This window comes from Nycticebus coucang, chromosome 10 (assembly GCF_027406575.1).
Source record: "Nycticebus coucang isolate mNycCou1 chromosome 10, mNycCou1.pri, whole genome shotgun sequence".
Classification (NCBI taxonomy): domain Eukaryota; kingdom Metazoa; phylum Chordata; class Mammalia; order Primates; family Lorisidae; genus Nycticebus; species Nycticebus coucang.
Genome location: NC_069789.1, coordinates 43,807,894 through 43,831,317, shown reverse-complemented (window position 1 = coordinate 43,831,317; position 23,424 = coordinate 43,807,894). Strand labels below are relative to the sequence as shown.

At 37.4% G+C, this 23,424-nt stretch overlaps 1 protein-coding gene across 2 annotated transcripts in view; it reads left to right on the top strand.

The window, feature by feature from the left end:
- Positions 1–23,424, top strand: part of SPATA17 (spermatogenesis associated 17) — a 287,476-nt gene that overhangs the window by 52,761 nt on the left and 211,291 nt on the right. For both annotated transcript variants that reach the window (XM_053606767.1, XM_053606768.1), the window contains exon 5: positions 6,619–6,722. In XM_053606767.1, coding sequence (XP_053462742.1) covers positions 6,619–6,722 — 104 coding nt within the window. The remainder of the gene's footprint in view (positions 1–6,618; positions 6,723–23,424) is intronic.

Below are 23,424 nucleotides of genomic sequence, written 5' to 3'. Positions count from 1 at the left end.
TTTTTTTTCCATTCTTGAGATACTTTACTAAGAAGACTATCTTCTTCATTTCTGTCTTCAATGCTTGGCTTATAGTAGGTGGTTAGATAAATATCCCTGAATAAACCAACCACCAACTAAGGTTGAGCCATTCTTTTCTAAGCAAAGAGTGAAAAATATCCTTTGCTTTAAATACTTTTCTCTAAGTCCCTAAGTGCCCTTGGTGGAAGTTATTTGAGCTTTTCCTGCAGGATCTTTGAGCCTTATTTGATTACTTGACCAGGCCATGAGGTGTGGATAAACTGGGTGTGGAAAGATAAAATTTGGTCAGTGCGGTTCATACATTAGTGAAGACTTCTTGACATTTAGGATTTTGCTGAAGTATTGTAACAAATACCGGCTTGAAGGAGGTTTTCTGTGATAGAAGCTGCTGTCAGAACCCACGATATGCCTTTACAAAGCCCCTGCTGCTGATCTGCTGCTAGGCCAGTGACAGTCAATTAATACAGCAGTAAATTGCTCAGTAAATTTTTATCTTAGCTTCTGGAGCACTAGTCCTCCTGCTCCTCTGTGTGACGCTTTATTTCCTTTTCCATCTTCAATTCGACTTCATTCCAAATTACAGTTCTGCTTTTCTTCCAGTAACTTGGGTGCTTCATGGTGGACCCCATTTAAATTGGGCCCCCAATTTTTATTTTCAGTTCTGTCTTTGTACAGCTTTTAATATCTTACACAAATGCCATGAGCTGGTTTAGTTGCTCCACTTGTTTCTCTCCCAGCCCCATCTAGATGTACAGTTGTGTATCTTCTCACAGTCTGGAATAACAGACCCTCCCTTTTCTGTGTTAGTGAGAATAGAGGTAAGCACTTGGGTGCCACTCACCTCAGACCCAGCAAATATGGTGCTCCAAGAGTCACACTTCCAGTAATACATGGTGGATATAAAGTTCGTGTGCAATTTAAACTAGTTTAACAAAGTAAATTGCACAAGAACTTAATGTCCACCCTGTATTGTAAAGATGGGGGCAAGAATTACTTAGTGTGTAGAAAGCTCTCTGTTCCATTTACCTAGATTCCTTATACATGTTATTGATCAATAACATGTACTTACTTAGTGAAAATTTGCTGGAATCCACAGAGTTTCAACAGATTTTTTACATTATTATACATATTTAAATGATTTAACTTGAATTTAGTGCCCTAAAACATTTTAGTTCAGACTGAAATGCTCACCTTAAGGAAATTTAAAACTATGATAGCGAGATGAACCCTAGACCAAAGATCATTGAAAATGACCAATTTGGAAAATAACGTGACTTCATGGCTTATTTCTGCTTCGAGCTCTGGATCTACATATGAAAAATTTTAATTCACACAAATTTATCTAACTTGAACTATCAAGTAACCATCTTTTATGTCCCAATGTGTCTAAAATATAAAAAAGTGTAAGAAGAGACTTTGTTTTAAAATGATTAAATGTGTGTTAGATATATAAAGATCTCAATCTCCTAAGCTACTTATGATACTATACATATTTATCATTCCATGAGGCAAGCATTTATGTTTAGAATAAGGACCCCAATATTAGGTAGATGGAGGTAGGTCAGGAATTCAGGAAAAAGATTCTGATGGTCTCTTATTTATATACTGGACATGGTTTGGAGAATACAGAATGATTAACACATAGTCTAATTCATACATAAACAAAGGGTGTCTCAAGATGTCAGCCTGGGGAGAAAGAGAAGGGACCATCTGGACAACCCCAAGCTTTTACCTGATAATGGACAGGTATTTAAAAGTTTCATCACATGCAAAAATATATTTCTTCCTTCCTCCTGCAACTTCTGGTACCACTCACTGTGAAACAATTAAGTAGATTTGTAGAGAAAGAAAGTGCCTGTATAAAGTCAGGTAGAGTAGGGAAATGGGATATTAAACAGAAGAAACTAATATGGAATAAGTAAAAATCTAGTTAACGTTAACATTCTTAAAGACTATACTGAGCACAGGAAGGTGGACTTAGTAAATATAGAACAGTGTATATGAAAATAAAGAGGATGATTGTCACTGTTTTCCCTTCTGTGCTCTCATACACATTTAGACCTTTGTTATTAGGTGGGTTATAATCATGACTTTGTTTTCTATGTCTTCATTTTTATTTTAAGAGAAGATTTTTTTTTTCTCTCTTTTAGTGGCATTAAGGTTACTTTGGATTTTCAGGAATAAAAAAAGTAAACCTAATGGAGGGGAAATCTTTTCTATGAGCAGATGGCTTTTGATATATCAAGGTTTTGCCATTTGTTTTAGTGCTTAAAATAAACATTATTTATAAGACCACTTACATTTTGATGTTACTTAATGAGGAATATGCATCATTGATTTGACTAGCTTAAGAGGTCATTTAGAACTTGCCCGTTAACAAGCTGTAATCTGCTGAGCACACAATGACTTTGTTTAAAATTATCTATTCAGAGCTGATCAATGACAATAATTGTTTTATACCAATCACTTTTGAAAGTTGCTAATTACTTTGAAGGACATGAATACAAGTCATTTTTCTCTTCTCTTCTCCTTCTTTTTTTTTTTTTTTTGAAGTTGGACCCATTCACCTTGAAATTAAGAAGAAACGTTATCAAAATTTATCTTGCTGCTTGAAATTACTTAAAAAAAGCTTATTCACTATTACTCAAATATCAACAGAAAATTTAGTCAAAATTCAATTCTGTGGAATCTCAACTGTATATTGTATTCTATTATATCTTAGCTATTGGTTAAACTGGGCTTCCTATAAGAAAATACTATCTTTTAAATTAAAGGTCTCTTTCTCTTTCCCTCTGTCTCTCTCTCTCTCTCCATTGTGTATGTAAAATGTGTTAGCGAACATGGGCTTTAGAGTAAGACAGCTGGTTTTGTATCCTGACTTTGCCATTTACTCTTTTACTGGTTATGTGACCTTGAGGAGCAAATTACTTAACCTCAGTTTTTTCATTTTTAACATAGAGATCATGCCCCATTCACGAGGATATTGTAAGAATTAAAGCAGTTAGCATAATACCTGGCACATTCATGGAGCACAATAAATTTTACATCCTTCATTTCACTGATGGCAGCTACTTCACCCACTCAGAGTGTTCACTTTCTTCCAGCTCTTTGTACCACGTATCTCTAACAAAGCCACTTAAAGATTGATTGATTATATTTTAGTGTGGATGAGTTTTAATTTGTTACCTTAACCATCACTTACTTATTATGTCCTTTAATATCCAATTGCGAATAGAAGAATTTGTCTTAGAAAGGAATTTTAGCCTGCCATTGGAATGGTGTCTAGGGTGTTAGGGTATCAGAATCTTTCCTTACTAGTTACAGCCTCTCTGGGTGTGTATGGTTGGTGCTGTTTCCAGTAGTGCTGGGTTCGGAGAGGGACGGAGCCCATTCCAATGGACTTTTTTTTTTAATTACAGGAAGCCCTTCCTTTTCTAACAGAGATTTGTTAACTAATTTCAGATTTCTTTTTCTTTCAGATCTCTGCTCAGAAATAGGCACTCACTACTCTGGTATTTCCTAATCATAAACCAGCATCATTCCTCCTTCCTCTCAGTTCTTTAACATACATCATTTATGTTTTCTGGTACATTTATTCTTATTTTATTTAGAATTTAATGATCTTTTCATATAATAGATATCCCATCCCTTAACACTGATGTCTGGTATTTTCCCATGTAAGCTGAATCATTTCAATTGTTATAATGGATTTCCAGTCAGTATCTGTATTTCCAAGTGTTTTTTTTCTTTCATAAAATTGTTTTCATATATGCAAAATGTTCTGGAACAATTGAAGCCATCCGACATGCTATTTGATCTTAGGGAATTAGTTAATGTCTCTAATCATCAATTTCCTCTTTTATCAAAGGTGGATAACAATAATACTTACCTCAGAATGATGCTATAATGATTAAATAAGCTAGGAAAATGCTTGTTTGCATGTGCCATTTATATTTGTATACATATTCCAATTAATTCTTATTTTCACTACAAAAGTGGTTTGTATCAATTCCTTCTCTTTCTTTGTCAACCATAATATGATGTTGGTCAAACTAAGAAGAGACAGTTTCTAAATTGGGTATATAACTTCAGAAAAATTAACTTTTTATTTATTTACAGAATTATCTCTAAAATAGGTCATTTGAGAGTATTTTGCAAGGCACATATAATTTTGTTACATTATTTTGCTATATACTAGTTTCACTTTCTAGAATTATTGATTCTGATTTGTTTTTACAGGCTGTTATACGTATTTCCAGTTATTTTAGCTACTCTCATATTGGGAGGTTGACTAGAACACTTCTTTAGAATCTTCAAATTTAATATCTCAGATTATAAAATGATTTCAAAATACCTTTTAAATTGCCATGTTTTAAAATAGGGGAAAATAATGCATCAGGATTCAAGTAAAACATTTTCCATTATATTCTTTATAAATCCAATATTCAACTTACAAAAACTTTAAATTAAACATCTTTAATTTAAAAAAGGTAGGCTTTGGGGATAAAAAGCAGTAGCCTAGTCTCTATATTTCCCTTTACTATTAAAAAAATAGGTTTAGAGAAGATATATGTCCCCTTAGCCTGGCAAACTGTGCTAAAATTGGAATTCCATATTCCAAAAGAGAATCATTTATGATATGTATGTATGATATGTATATCTACATCATTCTTATAGATATGTAAACTATATATCTATATAGTTGGGAATTTGGGGGAATGAAGTTAGATCTTTATGTAAAATGAAGTTAACTTCAAGATATTTTTTATTTTTTCTTCTGCTACTCCTTTAAAGTAGTTTAGATATTTTTTTCTCATGAATTAATATTATACATCATTATTTTTGTTTGGAGTTTTTCTAATAGAGATACTTTTGGTTTGAATTTTTATAATTGAAAAAGGAAAGATCTTATTATATTACCAAGGATAGGATTAAAGGATACTGATTCTCATGGCTGCTGAGGCTTTATAAGATACCTAGAAACTCACTTAAGTGTGATCTCTTAAACTGAGCAGGGGTTTATGCCTGTAACCCAAGCTACTAGGAAGGCTGAGCAGGAGGATCACTTGAGGCTGTGAGTTTGAAGCCCTCCTGGACAACATAGCAAGCCCTCCTGGACAACATAGCAAGCCCTCCTTGGGCTCTTAAAAACTTTAGCTGGGGAGGGAACCCTAGAAGTTGGAGACTGCTATGATTAAGCCACTGCACTCTAACCTGGGCAACATAGCCAGACTCCATCTCTAAAAAAAGAAAGAAAGAAAAAAAAGCAGATTTTTAGCACTACTTTCAGAAAAAAAAAATTAGTATCATAAATAAAACAGTTGGTATATTGGCATTATAGTTGTTGATATAAAAAGCAGATAATGTCAATAAAAATTTCATTCATTGAAAATTATAGTTCACTTTTTTCCCAGTTTTGTATTACAATGGTTAAGAGAAAGGACTCTCTAAAGCTGTTGATTCCTAGATCCATCCTGATGGCTATAGAATTATGGGAAAATTATGTAATCCTCTTTTTAGTTATTTTCTCATTATAAATGAGGTAATAAGAGTATTTAACTTATGCACATGTTCTAAAGATTAAATGCGTAAGTAGAAGAATATTGCCTGCCACATATGAACTCAATAAATGTTACCTATTTTTTGTTATTCTTAAGGAAGTATTAAAATGTCATAATAAAGACATAAAAATTTGTTCAAAGATTTTTATACCACTGAATTTAAAAAGCCCACTTAAAAAATTTATTTCAATGAGACCACACAAAATCCTCCAGTTGATTATAGATAAAAATCCAGGCCAGACACAGTGGCTCATGCCTGTAATCCTAGCACTCTGGGAGACTGAGGCGGGTGGATTGTCTGAGCTCAGGCGTTGGAGATGAGCCTGAGCAAGAGTGAGACCCTGTCTCTAAAAAATAGCTGGGTGTTTTAGCAGGCACCTACAGTCCCAGCAACTTGGGTGGCTCAGGCAAGAGGATCACGTGAGCCCAAGAGTTTGAGGTTACTTCAGCTATGACACCATGACACTCTACTAAGGGTGACTCTGTGCCATTTATATTTGTATACATATTCCAATTGATTCTTATTTTTCACTTGAAAAGTGGTTTGTATCAATTCCTTCTCTTTTTTGTCAACCATAATATGATGTTGGTCAAACTAAGAAGAGACAGTTTTTAAATTGGGTATATAACTTCAGAAAAATTAACTTTTTGTTTATTGATTTACAGAATTTAGTTAGAAATGTATTGATAAAGAAAAAGAAAAAAATTCATTTGCCCACAAGAAGTAGACATGGTAGGAATTTAGAAAGCAAATTTTAAATATTTTAATAGTTAATTTTATAGTTTAGCATTTTGTAAAATAAATATTTTATGAATATTTAAAAAAATTATAACAACCTATAATTATGTTTATCTTTACAATATAATAAATCTGAGTACAGCCTATATTTGCGACCTACATACAGTCATACTAGTGGAAAAGCCTCAGAGTTTACTTGACACGATTTATCAGACATAGTTACATTGATTTTAAGAGCTTTCAGTGTTTTTGCTAAACATTTAATAGCATATTTTATCTTTTTATTTACATCCATAGATTCAGAGACGATGGCGAGCCTATAAGATTCGGAAATACCTCTTTAATTATTATTATTTGAAAGCATACCTGAAAGCTGTTTCAGAGACTAATGATGCAATCAGGTGAGTAGTACAATCATTAGTTTATTAGAGAAAAACGTTAGAAAGATTACTCAATAGATGTTGATCATTACTATACTTCAAAAGGCTTTCTAAAACTCAATGATATTTAGTTAGAAATGTATTGATAAGATATAGGTATCTGATTCTATTACCTTAAATGTTTATTATTGTATTATTTAAAAGTCTTGTAATCTTCACTGTAAATTAGATTATTTGTGCATGGAGCATCTTGGTCCTATGCAAAATAGTCTAGTTTCAGTAAATTATATCATAATGAGATGTATTTATTTGTGAAATAATTCTGCAAGTGAAGCATTAAACATAAGGCTAGGAAGCACTTCTAGAAACACATTCAATTGCAAGATCTTGCCTCTCAAAAAACATAATACAGTGGCTATTTGACAAGGGGCTGTTTTACTATCAGTTTTATTTTTTTTAACACGTAGGAAGATAGGACTGGATTTACTCTATAGGATAATATCTTCTGTAGATTTATACAAAGTAAAATTATTATAAAAAATTCTGTCAGCTTTTCTAAAGCTCTGTATGCTTCATGTCCACATTACTTCAATAATAGTTTTTCCTGGCTCAGCACCCGTAGCTCAGTGGCTAGGGTGCCAGCTTCATACACAGGAGCTGATGGGTTCGAATCCAGCCCTGCCAAACAGCAATGTCAACTACAACAAAAGAAAAATAACCAAGCATTGTGGCAGGCACCTGTAGTCCAAGCTACTTGGGAGGCTAAGGCAAGAGAATTGCTTAAGCCCAAAGAGTTTGAGGTTGCTGTGAGCTGTGATGCCACAGCACTCTACTGAGGGTGACATAGTGAGATTTTTGTCTCAAAAAAAAAAATAATAATAATAGTTTTTCCTCTTGTTGTATGTCCTATTCTAGTAATAAATGTGACCATACACCTATAATATATTTTGATAAAATGGAAATAATAAAATAGTAATTAGTAATAGTTGGAATTTATAAAATAATTTTACATTCAAAATGTTTTCCATACCTTATCTTGTTTTACTCTTAAAAGTCTTGAACTAAAAAAAATTGGCAAAAATTTACTAAAATAAAAGCTTTAACTGAGACCCTAAAATAATATATATCATAAAATATACCTGAAAATGAATCTCTTAACTATTAATTTTCTCACTTATTTTGTGGATATTAAATGATCTGGTCTTTGTGGATTAAGTATAGGGAATTTATTAAGTTGATCTCTTTGGAAAGAGCACTAAAGGGTTTGTTGAGGCTTTGATAGGATTCAGTTAATGGGAGAAGTTGGAAAAATTAAAAAGCACTTCTATTTAATTTTTTCTTGAAAAATTTAAAGTTCTGGGCAGCACCTGTGGCTCATTCGGTAAGGTGCCGGCGCCATATACCGAAGGTGGCAGGTTCAAACCCTGCCCCGGCTGAACTGCAACAAAAAAAATAGCCGGGTGTTGTGGCGGGCACCTGTAGTCCCAGCTACTCAGGAGGCTGAGGCAAGAGAATCGCTTAAGCCCAAGAGTTGGAGGTTGCTGTGAGCTATGTGATGCCATGGTACTCTACCTAAGGGCCATAAAGTGAAACTCTGTCTCTACAAAAAAAAAAAAAAAAGAAAGAAAAATTTAAAATTCTACAGATCGGCTGGTTATTTTACAAATGGCTGACTTGATCTTGATAGGAGGAATATGAGCAGGGTTAAGACAAGGGTGAGGCAAGTGAGGCTTTGAAGGGACAAAATTGAACAAGGGGTTCACTGTCAGAGTCATGCAAGTGCCAACTCTATATTCTTATGACTGAGAGTGTGTCTTTCAGTTTTGCATTTAGGGGCCTTGCTCACTTCTTCCTAGTCCAAGCCCTGTGTAGGAGAAAGTCTTGAAGGACACATACAGGTGGAGATCTAGTTTTGGAAATGCTTGTGTCTCCTGTTTGAAAGGCATGTCCAGTAATTCTTGTTTTCATCCTGTTTTTAACGGGAATATTTCTAGTCATTAGACAGTCTGGTGGATGATCACTGACAAATTGTTGTAGAATGGTATTCTTTATCATACTACAGAGCTATTCCTTTTATTTCTTCCTCTCCTGGAGGGTGTTTGTTTGTTTGTTTTTAAATGTGAAACAAAGTTTATTGAGGAAGAGAAAGATGGGTTAACAAAGCAAGAGTAAGATAGAGGTATACAGAACAAGACACATTCACTATAAACAACGAGTAGGGCACCATGGTTGCAACAAGCAAAAGGCCTTTCTCGGAGTTCTTAAAAACCAGGAATGGGAGTTGAAGTTAGCAAATGCTTTTTCATCATCTATTGAAATAGTTATATATGATGCTTTTCCTTTTTTACTTATTGACATGCATACTAATATTAAATTAATACACTTCATTGTATTTTAGGAACACATCTAACTGGGTCATTGTTAATTATTCTTTTGAATTTTCAATATATTAGCATTTTATATAAGATACTTACTTTTGTAAGCATGATTGGTTATATGGTAGTCACCCCCCCTCCAACCATATCTACAGTTTTGCCTTCGGAGGTTACAGTTATTCAGGGTACTATAGAGTAAGAAATTCTGAGAGAGAGAGCACATAAGAGTACATATTCACACAACTGTTATTACAGTGTATTATTACACTTGTTCTTATTTTTACTTATTGTGGTTAATCTCTTACTGTGTCTAATTTATAAATTAAACGTCATGATAAGTATGTATATATATAAAAAAATAATGTACATACACAATGTTCAGTTTTCTCCACAGTTTAAGGCAAACACTGGACGGTCTTGGGATGTAATCTCCATGGATGAGGGGGACTTGTGCAATTTTATTTCTTGTATTGCAATTGTCAGGTCTTGATAGCAGATTTTGGTTGTGTTTATTATATGAATTGAGAAGATTATATGACATAGGGATCACTATTCTTTAGAAGTTTAAAAGGAATGGTTCATAAAACTCTCTGGGCCTAGAGCCTTTGGGGGAAAATAAATCTTTAATATTTCCAAAGCTATCTTCAGGTTTTTATACATCTATTAGAGTCAATCTATTTCTACATCATTATTTAGTTCATCAACATTGAAAAATATAGCATAATGTTTATAATATTCTAATTAAAATATATATATATTTTCTCATTTTTTATGTTGCTTATTTAAATTTTTGCCTCTTTTATTCTCATATTGTTAGACTTATCTGATTTTTTTTTTTTTTTGAGACACAATCTCACTATGTCACCCTCAGTAGAGTGCTGTGGCGTCAGGCTCAGAGCAACCTTAAACTCTTGGTTTTAAGCAATTCTCTTTCCTCAGCCTCCCAAGAAGCTGGGACTACAAGCGCCCACTACAATGCCTGGCTATTTTTTTGTTGCAGTTGTCATAGTTGTTTAGCTGGCCCAGGCCAGTTTCAAACCCGCCAGCCTCATTGTATGTGGCTGATTTTTTTTTTTTAAATTAAATCTTAGCTGTGTACATTAATGCAATCATGGGGCACCATGCACTAGTTTTATATACTTTTGACATATTTTCATCAAACTGGTTAACATAGCCTCCCTGGCATTTTGTAAATTTTACATTTAGTAAGTTTCACACGTACCCTTGTAAGATGCACCATAGGTGTGGTCCCACCAATTCTCCTCCCTCCACCGATCCTCCCCTCTCCCCTCCATCCCCTCCCTTTCCCCATATTCTTAGGTTATAATTGGGTTATAGCTTTCATATGAAAGCTATAAATTAGTTTCATAGTAGGGCTGAGTACATTAGATACTTTTTCTTTCATTCTTGAGATACTTTGCTTAAAAGAATATTTTCCAGCTCCATCCATGTAAACATGAAAGAGGTAAAGTCTCCATCTTTTTTTAAGGCTGCATAATATTCCATGATGTACATATACCACAATTTATTGATCCATTCATGGGTCAATGGGCACTTGGGCTTCTTCCATAATTTAGCAATTATGAATTGGCTGCAATAAACATTCTGGTACAAATTATCTTTGTTATAATGTGATTTTTGGTCTTCTGGGTATATAACCTAGTAGAGGAATTATAGTATTGAATGGCAGATCTATTTTTAGATCTCTAAGTGTTCTCCAAACATCTTTCCAAAAGGAATGTATTAATTTGCATTCCCACCAGCAGTGTAGAAGTGTTCCCTTTTCTCCACATCTACGCCAACATCTCTGGTCTTGGGATTTTGTGATATGGGCTAATCTTACTGAAGTTAGATATCTCAAAGCAGTTTTGATTTGCATTTCTCTGAGGATTAAGGATGATGAGCATATTTTCATATGTCTGTAGGCCGTGTGCTTGTCTTCTTTAAAGAAATTTCTCTTCAAGTCCCTTACCCAGCGTGAAATGGGATCACTTATTGTTTTGTTGCTAATACTTTTGAATTCTCTCTGAATTCTGGTTATTAAACCTTTGTCAGAGACATAACCTGCAAATATATTCTCCCATTCTGAGGGCTGTCTGCTTGCTTTACTTACTGTGTTCCTGGCTGTGCCGAAGCTTTTTAGTTTGATCAGGTCCCAGTAGTGTATTTTTGAAGCTGCTTCAATTGCCCAGGGGGTTCTCCTCCTAATATATTCTCCCAGGCTGATTTCTTCAAGAGTTTTCCCTGCACTTTCTTCTAGTATTTTTATAGATTCATGTCTTAAGTTTAAATCTTTAATCCAGTGAGGGTCTATCTTAGTTAATGGTGAAAGGTGTGGGTCCACTTTCAGACTTCTACAGGTCGCCAGCCAGTTCACCCAGCACCATTTGTTAAATAGGAAATCTTTTCCCCACTGAATGTTTTTAATTGGCTTGTCAAAGATCAAATAACGGTAAGAAGCTCGGTTCATCTCTTGGTTCTCTATTCTGTTCCAGACATCTACCTCTCTGTTTTTGTGCCATGCTGTTTTGATCACTATCGATTTATAGTATAGTCTGAGGTCTGGTAGCATGATTCCTCCTGCTTTGTTTTTGTTTCTGAGTAATGTCTTGGCTATTTGAGGTTTTTTCTGATTCCATATGAAACTTAGTATTATTTTTTTGAGATCTTTAAAGTATAACAGTGGAGCTTTAATAGGGATTGCCTTAAAATTGTATATTGCTTTGGGTAGTATGGACATTTTAACAACGTTGATTCTTCCCAGCCATAAGCATGGTATGTTTTTCCATTTGTTAAATCTTCAGTAATTTCCTTTCTTAGAGTTTCATAGTTCTCTTTATAGAGATCTTACACGTCCTTTGTTAGATAAACTCCCAAATATTTCATCTTCTTTGGCACTACTGTGAACAAAATAGAGTCCTTGACCATTTTGTCAGCTTGCTATTGTTTGTATATATAAAGGCTACCAATTTACGAGTGTTGGTGTCATAACCTGAGATGCTGCTGTATTCCTTGATCACTTCTAAGAGTTTTGAAGTAGAATCCCTGATGTTTTCCAGAAATACAATCAAATCATCTGTGAAGAGTGAAAGTTTGATCTCTTCTGACCCTATATGGATACCCCTGATTGCCTTTTCTTCTCTAATTGTGATGGCTAAAACTTCCATTACAATGTTAGAGAGCAGTGGAGACAATGGGCAGCCTTGTCTGGTTCCTGATCTGAGTGGAAATGATTTCAATTTAACTCCATTCAATGCAGGGAAAACCCTTGAAGAAATTGGTCTGGGTGAGTATTTCATGAGGAGAACCTCCCGGGCAATTGAAGCAGCTTCAAAAATACACTACTGGGACTTGATCAAACTAAAAAGCTTCTGCACAGCTAAGAACACAGTAAGCAGAGCAAGCAGACAGCCCTCAGAATGGGAGAAGATATTTGCAGGGTATAACTCTGACAAAGGTTTAATAACCAGAATCCACAGAGAACTCAAACGCATCAGCAAGAAAAAAACAAGGGATCCCATCGCAGGCTGGGCAAGGGAGTTGAAGAGAAACTTCTCTGAAGAAGACAGGCGCACGGCCTTCAGACATATGAAAAAATGCTCATCATCTTTAATCATCAGAGAAATGCAAATCAAAACTACTTTGAGATATCATCTAACTCCAATGAGACTAGCCTATATCACAAAATCTCAAGACCAGAGATGTTGGCGTGGATGCAGAGAAAAGGGAACACTTCTGCACTGCTGGTGGGAATGCAAATTAATACATTCCTTTTGGAAAGATATATGGAGAACACTCAGAGATCTAAAAATAGATCTGCCATTCAATCCTGTAATTCCTCTGCTGGGCATATACCCAGAAGACCAAAAATCACAACATAACAAAGATATTTGTACCAGAATGTTTATTGCAGCCCAATTCATAATAGCTAAGTCATGGAAAAAGCCCAAGTGCCCATCGATCCAGGAATGGATTAATAAATTGTGGTATATGTATACCATGGAATACTATGCAGCCTTAAAGAAAGATGGAGACTTTACCTCTTTCATGTTTACATGGATGGAGCTGGAACATATTCTTCTTAGTAAAGTATCCCAAGAATGGAAGAAAAAATACCCAATGTACACAGCCCTACTATGAAACTAATTTGGGACTCTCACATGAAAGCTATAACCCAGCTACAACTTAACAATAGGGGGAAGTGGGAAAGGGGGGTGGGTGGGTAGAGGGAGGGGAATCGGTGGGATTACACCTGTGGTGCATATTACAGGGGTATTTGCGAAACTTGGTAAATGTAGAATGTAAATGTTTTGGCACAGTAACTGAGATAACGCCGGAAAGGCTATGTTAACCACTGTGATAAAAATGTGTCAAATGGTATATGAAGTGAGTGTATGATGCCCCATAATCATATCATTGTATACAGTTATGATTTAATAAAAAAATTAAAAAACAAAACAAAAAAAAAAACTCCATTCAAAACGATATTGGCTGTGGGTTTGGTGTAGATGGCCTCTATCAGTTTAAGAAACGTCCCTTCTGTACCAATTTTCTTAAGTGTTCTGATCCTGAAGGGATGCTGTATATTATCAAAAGCTTTTTCTGCATCAATTGAGAGAATCATATGGTCTTTGATTTTTATTTTTTATGTGATAAATTATATATATATTGAACCAGCCTTGAGACCCTGGGATAAAACCTACTTGGTCATGATGTATAATTTGTTTGATGTGTTACTGGATTCTCTTTGTTAGGATCTTGTTGAATATTTTTGCATCAATATTCATTAGTGATATTTGTCTTTAATTTTCTTTTCTTGTTGGGTCTTTTCCTGGTTTGGGGATCAAGGTGATGTTTGCTTCATAGAATGTGTTGGGTAGTATTCCTTCTTTTTCTATATTTTGGTAGAGGTTTTGTAATATAGATACTAGTTCTTCTTTAAAGGTTTGGTAGAATTCTGACATGAAGCCATCTGGTCCCAGGCTTTCCTTTTTAGGGAGATTTTGTATAGCTGATGGTATTTTGTATCCAGTCAGCCAATCTATGCCTCTTTAGAGGACAATTTAAGCCACTCACATTAATTCAGAATATTGATAAGCCTGTTAAAGTTTTGAATATTGAGTTTTTCGAAAGTCCAGTGGACATTTTTATTTACTTATTTATTTATTTATTTTATTTATTAAATCATGGCTGTGTACACTGATATGATCATGGGGCATCATACACTCGATTCATAGATCATTTGACACATTTTCATCACAATGGTTAACATAGCCTTCCTGGCATTATCTCAGTTACTGGGCCAAGACATTTACATTCTACATTTACCAAGTTTCGCAAATACCCCTGTAAGATGCACCACAGGTATGATCCCACCAATCTGCCTCCCTCTACCCACTACACTCCTCCCTCCCCGCCTTTTCCCACTTCCCCCTATTGTTAGGTTGTAACTGGGTTATAGCTTTCATGTGAAAGCCCCAAATTAGTTTCATAGTAGGGCTGAGTACATTGGGTACTTTTTCTTCCATTCTTGAGATACTTTACTAAGAAGAATATGTTCCAGCTCCATCCATGTAAACATGAAAGAGGTAAAGTCTCCATCTTTCTTTAAGGCTGCATAATATTCTAAGGTGTACATATACCACAATTTATTAATCCATTCGTGGATCGATGGGCACTTGGGCTTTTTCCATGACTTAGCAATTATGAATTGGGCTGCAATAAACATTCTGGTACAAATATCTTTGTTATGTTGTGATTTTTGGTTTTCTGGGTATATGCCCCGCAGAGGAATTACAGGATTGAATGGCAGATCTATTTTTAGATCTCTAAGTGTTCTCCAAACATCTTTCCAAAAGGAATGTATTAATTTGCATTCCCACCAGCAATGCAGAAGTGTTCCCTTTTCTCCACATCCACGCCAACATCTCTGGTCTTGAGATTTTGTGATATAGGCTAGTCTCACTGGAGTTAGATGATATCTGAAAGTAGTTTTGATTTGCATTTCTCTGATGATTAAAGATGATGAGCATTTTTTCATATGTCTGAAGGCCACTCACCTGTCTTCTTCAGAGAAGTTTCTCTTCAAATCTCTTGCCCAGCCTGCGATGGGATCCCTTGTTTTTTTCTTGCTGATGCATTTGAGTTCTCTGTGGATTCTGGTTATTAAAACTTTGTCAGAGATATAATCTGCAAATATCTTCTCCCATTCTGAGGGCTGTTTGCTTGCTTTACTTACTGTGTTCTTGGCTGTGCAGAAACTTTTTAGTTTGATCAAGTCCCAGTAGTGTATTTTTGAAGCTGCTTCAATTGCCCGGGGGGTCCTCCTCATAAAATACTCACCCAGACCGATTTCTTCAAGGGTTTTCCCTGCACTCTCCTCTAGTATTTTTATAGTTTCCTTTCTTAAGTTTAATCTTTAATCCAATGAGAGTCTATCTTAGTTAATGGTGAAAGGTATGGGTCCAATGTCAGTCTCCTGCAGGTTGCCAGCCAATTCACCCAGCACCAATTGTTAAATAGGGAATCTTTTCCCCACTGAATGTTTTTAATTGGCTTGTCAAAGATCAAATAACACTAAGTAGCTGGATTCATCTCTTGGTTCTCGATTCTGTTCCAGATATCTACTTCTCTGTTTTTGTGCCAATACCATGCTGTTTTGATCACTATCGATTTGTAGTAAAGTCTGAGGTCTGGTAGTGTGATTCCTCCTGTTTTGTTTTTATTTCTGAGTAATGTCTTGGCTATTTGAGGTTTTTTCTGATTCCATATAAAACGAAGTATTGTTTTTTCAAGATCTTTGAAGTATGACATGGAGCTTTAATAGGGAGTGCATTGAAATTATATATTGCTTTGGGTAGTATGGACATTTTAATAATGTTGATTCTTCCCAGCCATGAGCATGGTATGTTTTTCCATTTGTTAACATTTTCAGCTATTTCTTTTCTTAGAGTTTCATAGTTCTCTTTATAGAGATCTTTCACGTCTTTTGTTAGGTAAATTCCCAAATATTTCATCTTCTTTGGCACTACTGTGAATGGGATAGAGTCCTTAACTCCTTTTTCAACTTGACTATTGTTGGTGTATATAAAGGCTACCGATTTATGGATGTTGATTTTGTAACCTGAGATGCTGATGTATTCCTTGATCACTTCTAAGAGTTTTGTAGTGGAATCCCTAGTGTTTTCCAGATACACAATCATATCATCTGTGAAGAGTGAAAATTTGATCTCTTCTGACCCTATATGGATACCCTTGATCGCCTTTTCTTCCCTAATTGCGGTGGCTAAAACTTCCATTACAATGTTGAAAAGCAATGGAGACAATGGGCAGCCTTGTGTGGTTCCTGATCTGAGTGGAAATGATTCCAATTTAACTCCATTTAATATGATATTGGCTGTAAGTTTGCTGTAGTTGGCCTCTATCAGTTTAAGAAAAGTCCCATCTAGACTAATTTTCTTGAGTGTTCTGATCATGAACGGATGCTGGATATTATCAAAAGCTTTTTCTGCATCAATTGAGAGAATCATATGGTCTTTGTTTTTTAATTTGTTTATGTGCTGAATTACATTTATAGATTTACAGATATTGAACCTGCCTTGAGACCCTGGGATAAAACCAACTTGGTCATGGTGTATGATTTGTTTGATGTGTTGCTGGATTCTGTTTGTTACGATCTTGTTGAATATTTTTTGCATCTATATTCATTAGTAATATTGGTCTATAATTTTCTTTTCTTGTTGGGTCTTTTCCTGGTTTGGGGATCAGGGTGATGTTTGCTTTATAGAACGTGTTGGGTAGTCATCCTTCTTTTTCTACCTTTTGGAACAGGTTGAGTAATATAGGTACTAATTCCTCTTTGAAGGTTTGGTAGAATTCTGACGTGAAACCGTCTGGTCCCGGGCTTTTCTTTTTAGGGAGGTTTTGTATAGTTGATGCTGTTTCTGAACTTGATATGGGCCTGTTCAGCATTTCCGCTTGATTCTGGCTGAGACATGGAAGGTGACGTGCTTCCAAGTATCTGTCAATTTCCTTCAGATTTTCATATTTCTGAGAATAAAGTTTCTTGTAATATTCATTAAGGATTTTTTGGATTTCTGACGAGTCTGTTGTTATTTTGTCTTTGTTGTTTCTGATTGATGATATTAGAGTTTTTACTCTTTTGTTTCTGATTAGGTTGACCAGAGGTTTATCTATTTTATTGACCTTTTCAAAAAACCAGCTTTTTGATTTATTGATCTGTTGTATTATTCTTTTGTTTTCAAATTCATTTAATTCTGCTCCAATTTTGGTTATTTCTTTTCTTCTACTGGGTTTAGGGTTGGAATGTTCTTCCTTTTCCAGTTGCTTGAGATGTCCCATTAAGTTGTTAGCTTCCTCTCTTTCCGTTCTCTTGAGGAAGGCTTGCAGTGCTATAAATTTCCCTCTTAGAACTGCCTTTGCAGTGTCCCAGAGGTTTTGATAGTTTGTGTCTTCGTTGTCGTTTTGTTCCAAAAAATTGGCGATTTCTTTTTTTTTTTTTTTGTAGAGACAGAGTCTCACTTTATGGCCCTCGGTAGAGTGCCGTGGCCTCACACAGCTCACAGCAACCTCCAACTCTTGAGCTTAAGCGATTCTCTTGCCTCAGCCTCTCGAGTAGCTGGGACTACAGGCACCCGCCACAATGCCCGGCTATTTTTTGGTTGCAGTTTGGCCGGGGCCGGGTTTGAACCCGCCAACCTCAGTATATGGGGCTGGTGCCCTACTGACTGAGCCACAGGCGCCGCCCGGCGATTTGTTTCTTAATCTCATCTCTGATCCAGCTATCATTCAGCATGAGGTTATTTAACTTCCATGTTTTTGTATGAGTATGCAGATTCCTGTTGTTACTCAGTTCAAGTTTTATTCCATGATGGTCCGAGAGATGCAAGGAATAATTTCTATTCCTTTAAATTTACTGAGGTTAGACTTGTGACCTAAAATGTGATCAATTCTGGAGTAAGTTCCGTGGGCTGATGAGAAGTATGTGTATTCAGTTTTGTTGGGATGAAATGTTCTGTATATGTCTGCTAAATCTAAATATTGGATGGTTAGGGTTAAATCTAAGATTTCTTTGCTCAGCTTCTTGTTGGAGGATCGATCCAACACTGCCAAAGGAGTGTTGAAATCTCTGACGATTATGGAGTTGGAGGAAATCAAGTTGCTCATGTCTGTTAGAGTTTCTCTTATAAATTGAGGTGCATTCTGTTTGGGTACATAGATATTAATAATTGAGATCTCATCATATTGAGTTTTACCCTTAGCAAATATGAAGTGACCATTCTTATCCTTCCTTACTTTTGATGGTTTAAAGCCTACTGTATCTGCAAATAAAATTGCAACACCTGCTTTTTTCTGATTACCATTTGCCTGAAATATGGACGACCATCCTTTCACCCTGAGTCTGTATTTGTCTTTTAAGTTAAGATGTGACTCTTATATGCAACAAATATCTGGCTTGAGTTTTTGTATCCATTCAGCTAACCTATGCCTCTATAGAGGGCAGTTTAAGCCATTCACATTAATGGAGAGTATTGATAAGTCTGGTGGAATTTTGGGTATCGAGTTTTTCAAAGGTCCAGTGGACATTTTTAATCCTTTTGCCAGTGTGGAAGTTGGAGTTTGATCTGAAGTTTCTGAGTGAGTTTACTTTTGTGGTATAGGATTGGGTTGGTCATTGTGGAGGATAGGTCTGAGAATATCCTGAAGAGCTGGTTTACTTATGGCAAATTTTTTCAACATAATGTATGTCATTGAAGTATTTACTTTCTCCATTGTAAATGAAACTCAGTTTAGCTGGATACAAGATCCGGAGTTGAAAGTTATTTTGCTTTAAGAGGTTAAAAGTTGATGACCACTCTCTTCTGCCTTGAAAAGTTTCAGCAGAGAGATCTGCAGTTATTCTAATATTCTTTCCTTTGTACGTAATAGTTTTCTTTCGCCGGGCTGCTTTGAGAATCTTCTCTTTCATATTAACTTTTGTGAAGCTAATTATGATATGCCTGGGGGATGACTTATTGGGGTTGAATCATGCAGGGGTTCTGAAGCTGTCTGCTATCTGAATTTCAGATTCTGTAGGCATGTCTGGAAAATTTTCTTTCATAATTTCATGCAGAAGGGCCTCTGTGCCCATCGAGGCCACTTCATCATTCTCAGAAATCCTAATTATTCATATATTGCTTTTCTTCGAATTATTCCAGAGTTCTCTGAGTGAATAATCTGTTCTTGCTCCCCATTTCTCTTCCTCTTTGAGAGATTGGGATCGTTCGAAGACTTTATCTTCAATGTCAGAAATCCTCTCTTCTGCTTGCTCCATTCTGTTACTGAGGGATTCTACTGTATTTTTCATATCTTTGAGGGCTGTAAATTCTTGCTTCAGTGTGTCTAAGTCTTTGGTTGTTTTGTCATTAAATTCGTTAAATTCTTGAGACAACTTTTGAATTTCTCCTCGAATTCCTAATTCCATTTTATTAATCTTGTCTGCAATGCAAATTCTGATTGTGATTTCTGACATCTCAGGCAGTTGTTTATGAATGGGATCTTCAATTACATCTGCCATATCTTTTCTTGAGGGGGTTGATCTATTCTGGTTATTCATGTTACTAGAGTTTTTCTGCTGATTCCACCCCATGGTTATTTTCCTCCCTTTGATTTTTTCCCCTGGGGCTTTATTGAGGGCCTGTGGTACAGTGTTGTCGCCTGAGAAACTGGGGCCCTGTCTTGTGTGGTGTGATGAAGTGGTTCTGTCTTGTTTTCAGCTGGTTTTTGTTCGATCCTATTGTAACATTTACTGTGGCTTGAAGTCTCAGCTGTGTGGAAAAACCAGCAATTAAGTCACCCCGCCCACCCACCTCTGGCACCAATTGGGAAAGGAAAATCAAACCTTCCTACAACCGCATACCCAGGGCACTGCCTGAAAAGTCCTCAGTCTATTACTTCAGTTTAAAAGGTCCAAATCGATTGTCTCAATCGGCACCTGTCTCAGGTGGGAGAGTTCAAGAGGTGTCTGGGAACTGGATCACTGGGGTCTGGTGACTACTCTGATATGACTTACTCCAGTGCCATGTGGAGTGAGGAGGAGCCACCTAGCAAATAGATCAGTCTGGGAAGGTTGATGTCTCCTTCCCTACTTTGCCCCTCCGTCAGACCCAATCACTGGTATCTCTGCAGATGGCTAACCCAGTTGCCTGTAGTGAACAGATATTCCAGGTGTTTGCACCTGCCTGAATTGCAAGGAAATCTGCCAGTCCCCTGCAGTCTGCTGCTATGTAGCAGGAGGAGGTGGGGCCTGACATCTTTGAGTGCTTGATGCAGGTGGTGGTGGGGAGGTGTTCAGTCAGGCTTAGCCCCATCCCTGATTGATGTTGCTAACAGAAAAGAACAGAACAGACAACTTTGCGGAATTCTGTCTCTGTTTCTGATAAAATCGCTTGCAGAAGACGGGCTGTTCTGAGTTCAAACAACTTTGCTGCTGGAGGTTTGTGTCCGATTACCTCTCTGAGTCGTCCCTGCCCTGGAAGCAGGGGTTTGTGAGCAGCGTCAGGCAAATCCTTTGCTCACTGGTGGCCTCCTCTGGTTGCCCAGGGAGATAGGGCGTGTGGCTTCAGAATATCCAGAAGTGAGCCGTTTTGCTGTTAAAGAAAAAATGGCTGTTGATTTGCCTCCAGGAACTGCCGCTCTGATGTGGGCACCCAGCCAACCCTTTTCTCTTCTGTCTCGTGCCCGAGTCCGCACCCACCGGCTGCAGTTTATGCTCTGTCCACAGCCCTCGAGAGATCTCCCAAGGATCCGAACTCTTGGGGGACAGGCCCCCAGACCCCGCGTGAGAGTGGAGGGGAGTGCTGGGAGCTCAGTGGGGAAGCTAGAGTTTCATTCAGTTTTATGCCTGGCCGTATTGTTGCCCGGGGAGGGCTGCTGCATCTCACCGCAGGGAAGTGCTGCCGAGGCGTGACTCCCCCTTAGCCAGGTGCCCTCTCCTCGCTCGCATGTCTCAGAGTCAGCGCTGACCAGTTGCAGCTCGGGGACTATCCACTCCCCTTGAGAAATCACCCAAGAATCCTTACTCCTAGGGGACAGGCCTCCAGACCTCAGTGTGAGTGGAAGGGGAGTGTTGGGGGTTCAGGGTTGCCGGCAGAGGATATTTAAAGTTTTGTACAGTTTTATGCCTGGTAGGAGAATGCCATGGCACCCTAGTAGGGGAGGTAGGTCCTGTTTTTAGAAGGTCTCTCCCGTGGAGTGTAGTGGGAGGGCTTTAATTTCTGCCCGTTTGTTTAATTGTGGGGCTCTTGAGCCAGTCTCATGGGGGAGGGGGACTCCCATCTGCTTGGTGATGGATTTTGTACCTTTTGTTTGCGTCCTTGTGATCACAGCTTGCCTCAGCATTGTTGGTGTGCATTCTTCAACCTTCTCTCTTGGTGCATCTCAAATCCACCAGGATACTTACTAAATTTTTGTCCCTTAACTCTCCTTCTGGACAGGAGCCTCTGTGGAAAGCTCGCTTCAGTCCGCCATCTTGTCTCTCCCCCCAATTCCCAAAGGCCAGTGGATATTTTTAATCCTTTCACCACTGTGGAAGTTGGAGTTTGATCAAAAGTTTTTGAGTGAGTTTACTTTTGGGGTGGAAGATTGCACTGGTCATTATGGAGGATAGGTCTGAGAATATCCTGGAGAGCTGGCTTAGTTATGGTGAATTTCTTCAACATGTGAATGTCATTAAAGAATTTAATTTCTCCAGCATAAATGAAACTCAGTTTAGCTTGATCCAGGATCCTGGTTTGAAAGTTATTTTGTTTTAGGAGATTATATTCGATGACCACCCTCTGCTAGCTTGAAAGTTTTCAGCAGAGAGCTCTGCAGTCATTCTAATATTCTTCCCCTCATAGGTTATGATTTTCTTACATCTGGCTGCTTTCAGAATTTTCTCTTTCATATTAACTTTAGTGATGTTAATTATGATGTGCCTGGGGGATGTCTTATCCGGGTTGAGTTGTGCTGGGGTTCTGAAACTGTCTGCTATCTGCATTTCAGAATCTCTTGCCATGTCTGGAAAGTTCTCTTTCAAAATTTCATGAAGAAGATCCTCTGTGCCTTGCAAAGCCACTTTGTTGCCTTCAGGGATTCCTATGAGGCGAATATTCGTTTTCTTCAAATGATCCCAGATCTCTCTGAGAGAATGATCCATTTTTGCTCTCTATTTCTCTTCCTCTTAGAGAGTTTGGGAGCATTCAAAAGCTTTGTCTTCAATGTCAGAAATCCTTTATTCTGCTTGCTCCATTCTGTTACTGAGGGTACTGTAGTTTTCAGTTCTTTGTGGGCTGCAAATTCTTGTGTCAATGTGTCAAAATGTTTTGTCATTTTTGTCTTTGAGTTTGTTGAATTCTTGAGACATCTTTTGAAATGCTCCTTGATTCTCTAATTCCAACTTTTCCTGTATACCATTAATCTTGTTTGCAATCCAAATTCTGAATTCGATTTCTGACATCTTGGCCATCTGTTTATGAATGGGATCTTCAGTTGTATCTGCCATATCATTCCTTGGCAGGTGTTGATCTACTCTGGTTATTCATGTTACTGGAGTTTTTCCACTGATTCTGCCCCATGATAATTTTATACTGTTTGACCAGATGAGCAGATAAAGAGAAGTTGGGCTGGGGGCTCTAAGAGTAGTGATTAACCAGCCCTTATGCTGGGACTGGTGTTTGTACCTTTTCCCCTAGAGATTTACCAAGGACCTGTACAGGGCTACGGCCTGAGAAACTGCAGAACTGCTTGATGTGGTGGAGCTAAGTGGCTCTGTCTTGTTTTCAACTGGTCTCTGTCCTACCCTAGTGAATTAGTTACTCTGGGTTGAAGTCTCAGCTGTGGAGAAATACCAGCAATTAAGTCACCTGCCCCCAAAGCAACAATTGGAAACGGAAAATCAAACCTTCCCACAACCAGACACCCAGGGTACCTCTTGGATAGTCCTCCAGTGATTGGCCCAGTTCAAGAGGTCCAAATCAATTGTCTCATTCAGCACCTGTCTCAGGTGGGAGATTTCAAAAGGTCTCCGGCAACTATATCACAGGGGTCTGCTGGCAGCTCAAGTATGACTTGCTCCAGTGCTCTGTGACGTCAGATCAACCCACCCAGAAAATAAATTAGTCTGGGAAGGTTGATGCCTTCTCCACCTTGCACCTATGTCACACCCCGTCACTGGTAACCCCACAGGGCTGTGACCCTGTTCCCTCCAATGAGCAGATGCTCCAAGGGTTTGTGCCTGCCTGAGTCACAGGAGATCTATGTCTCCTACGCCAGGCAGGTCTCTGCTACTATCCAGCAGGGGGAGGTGA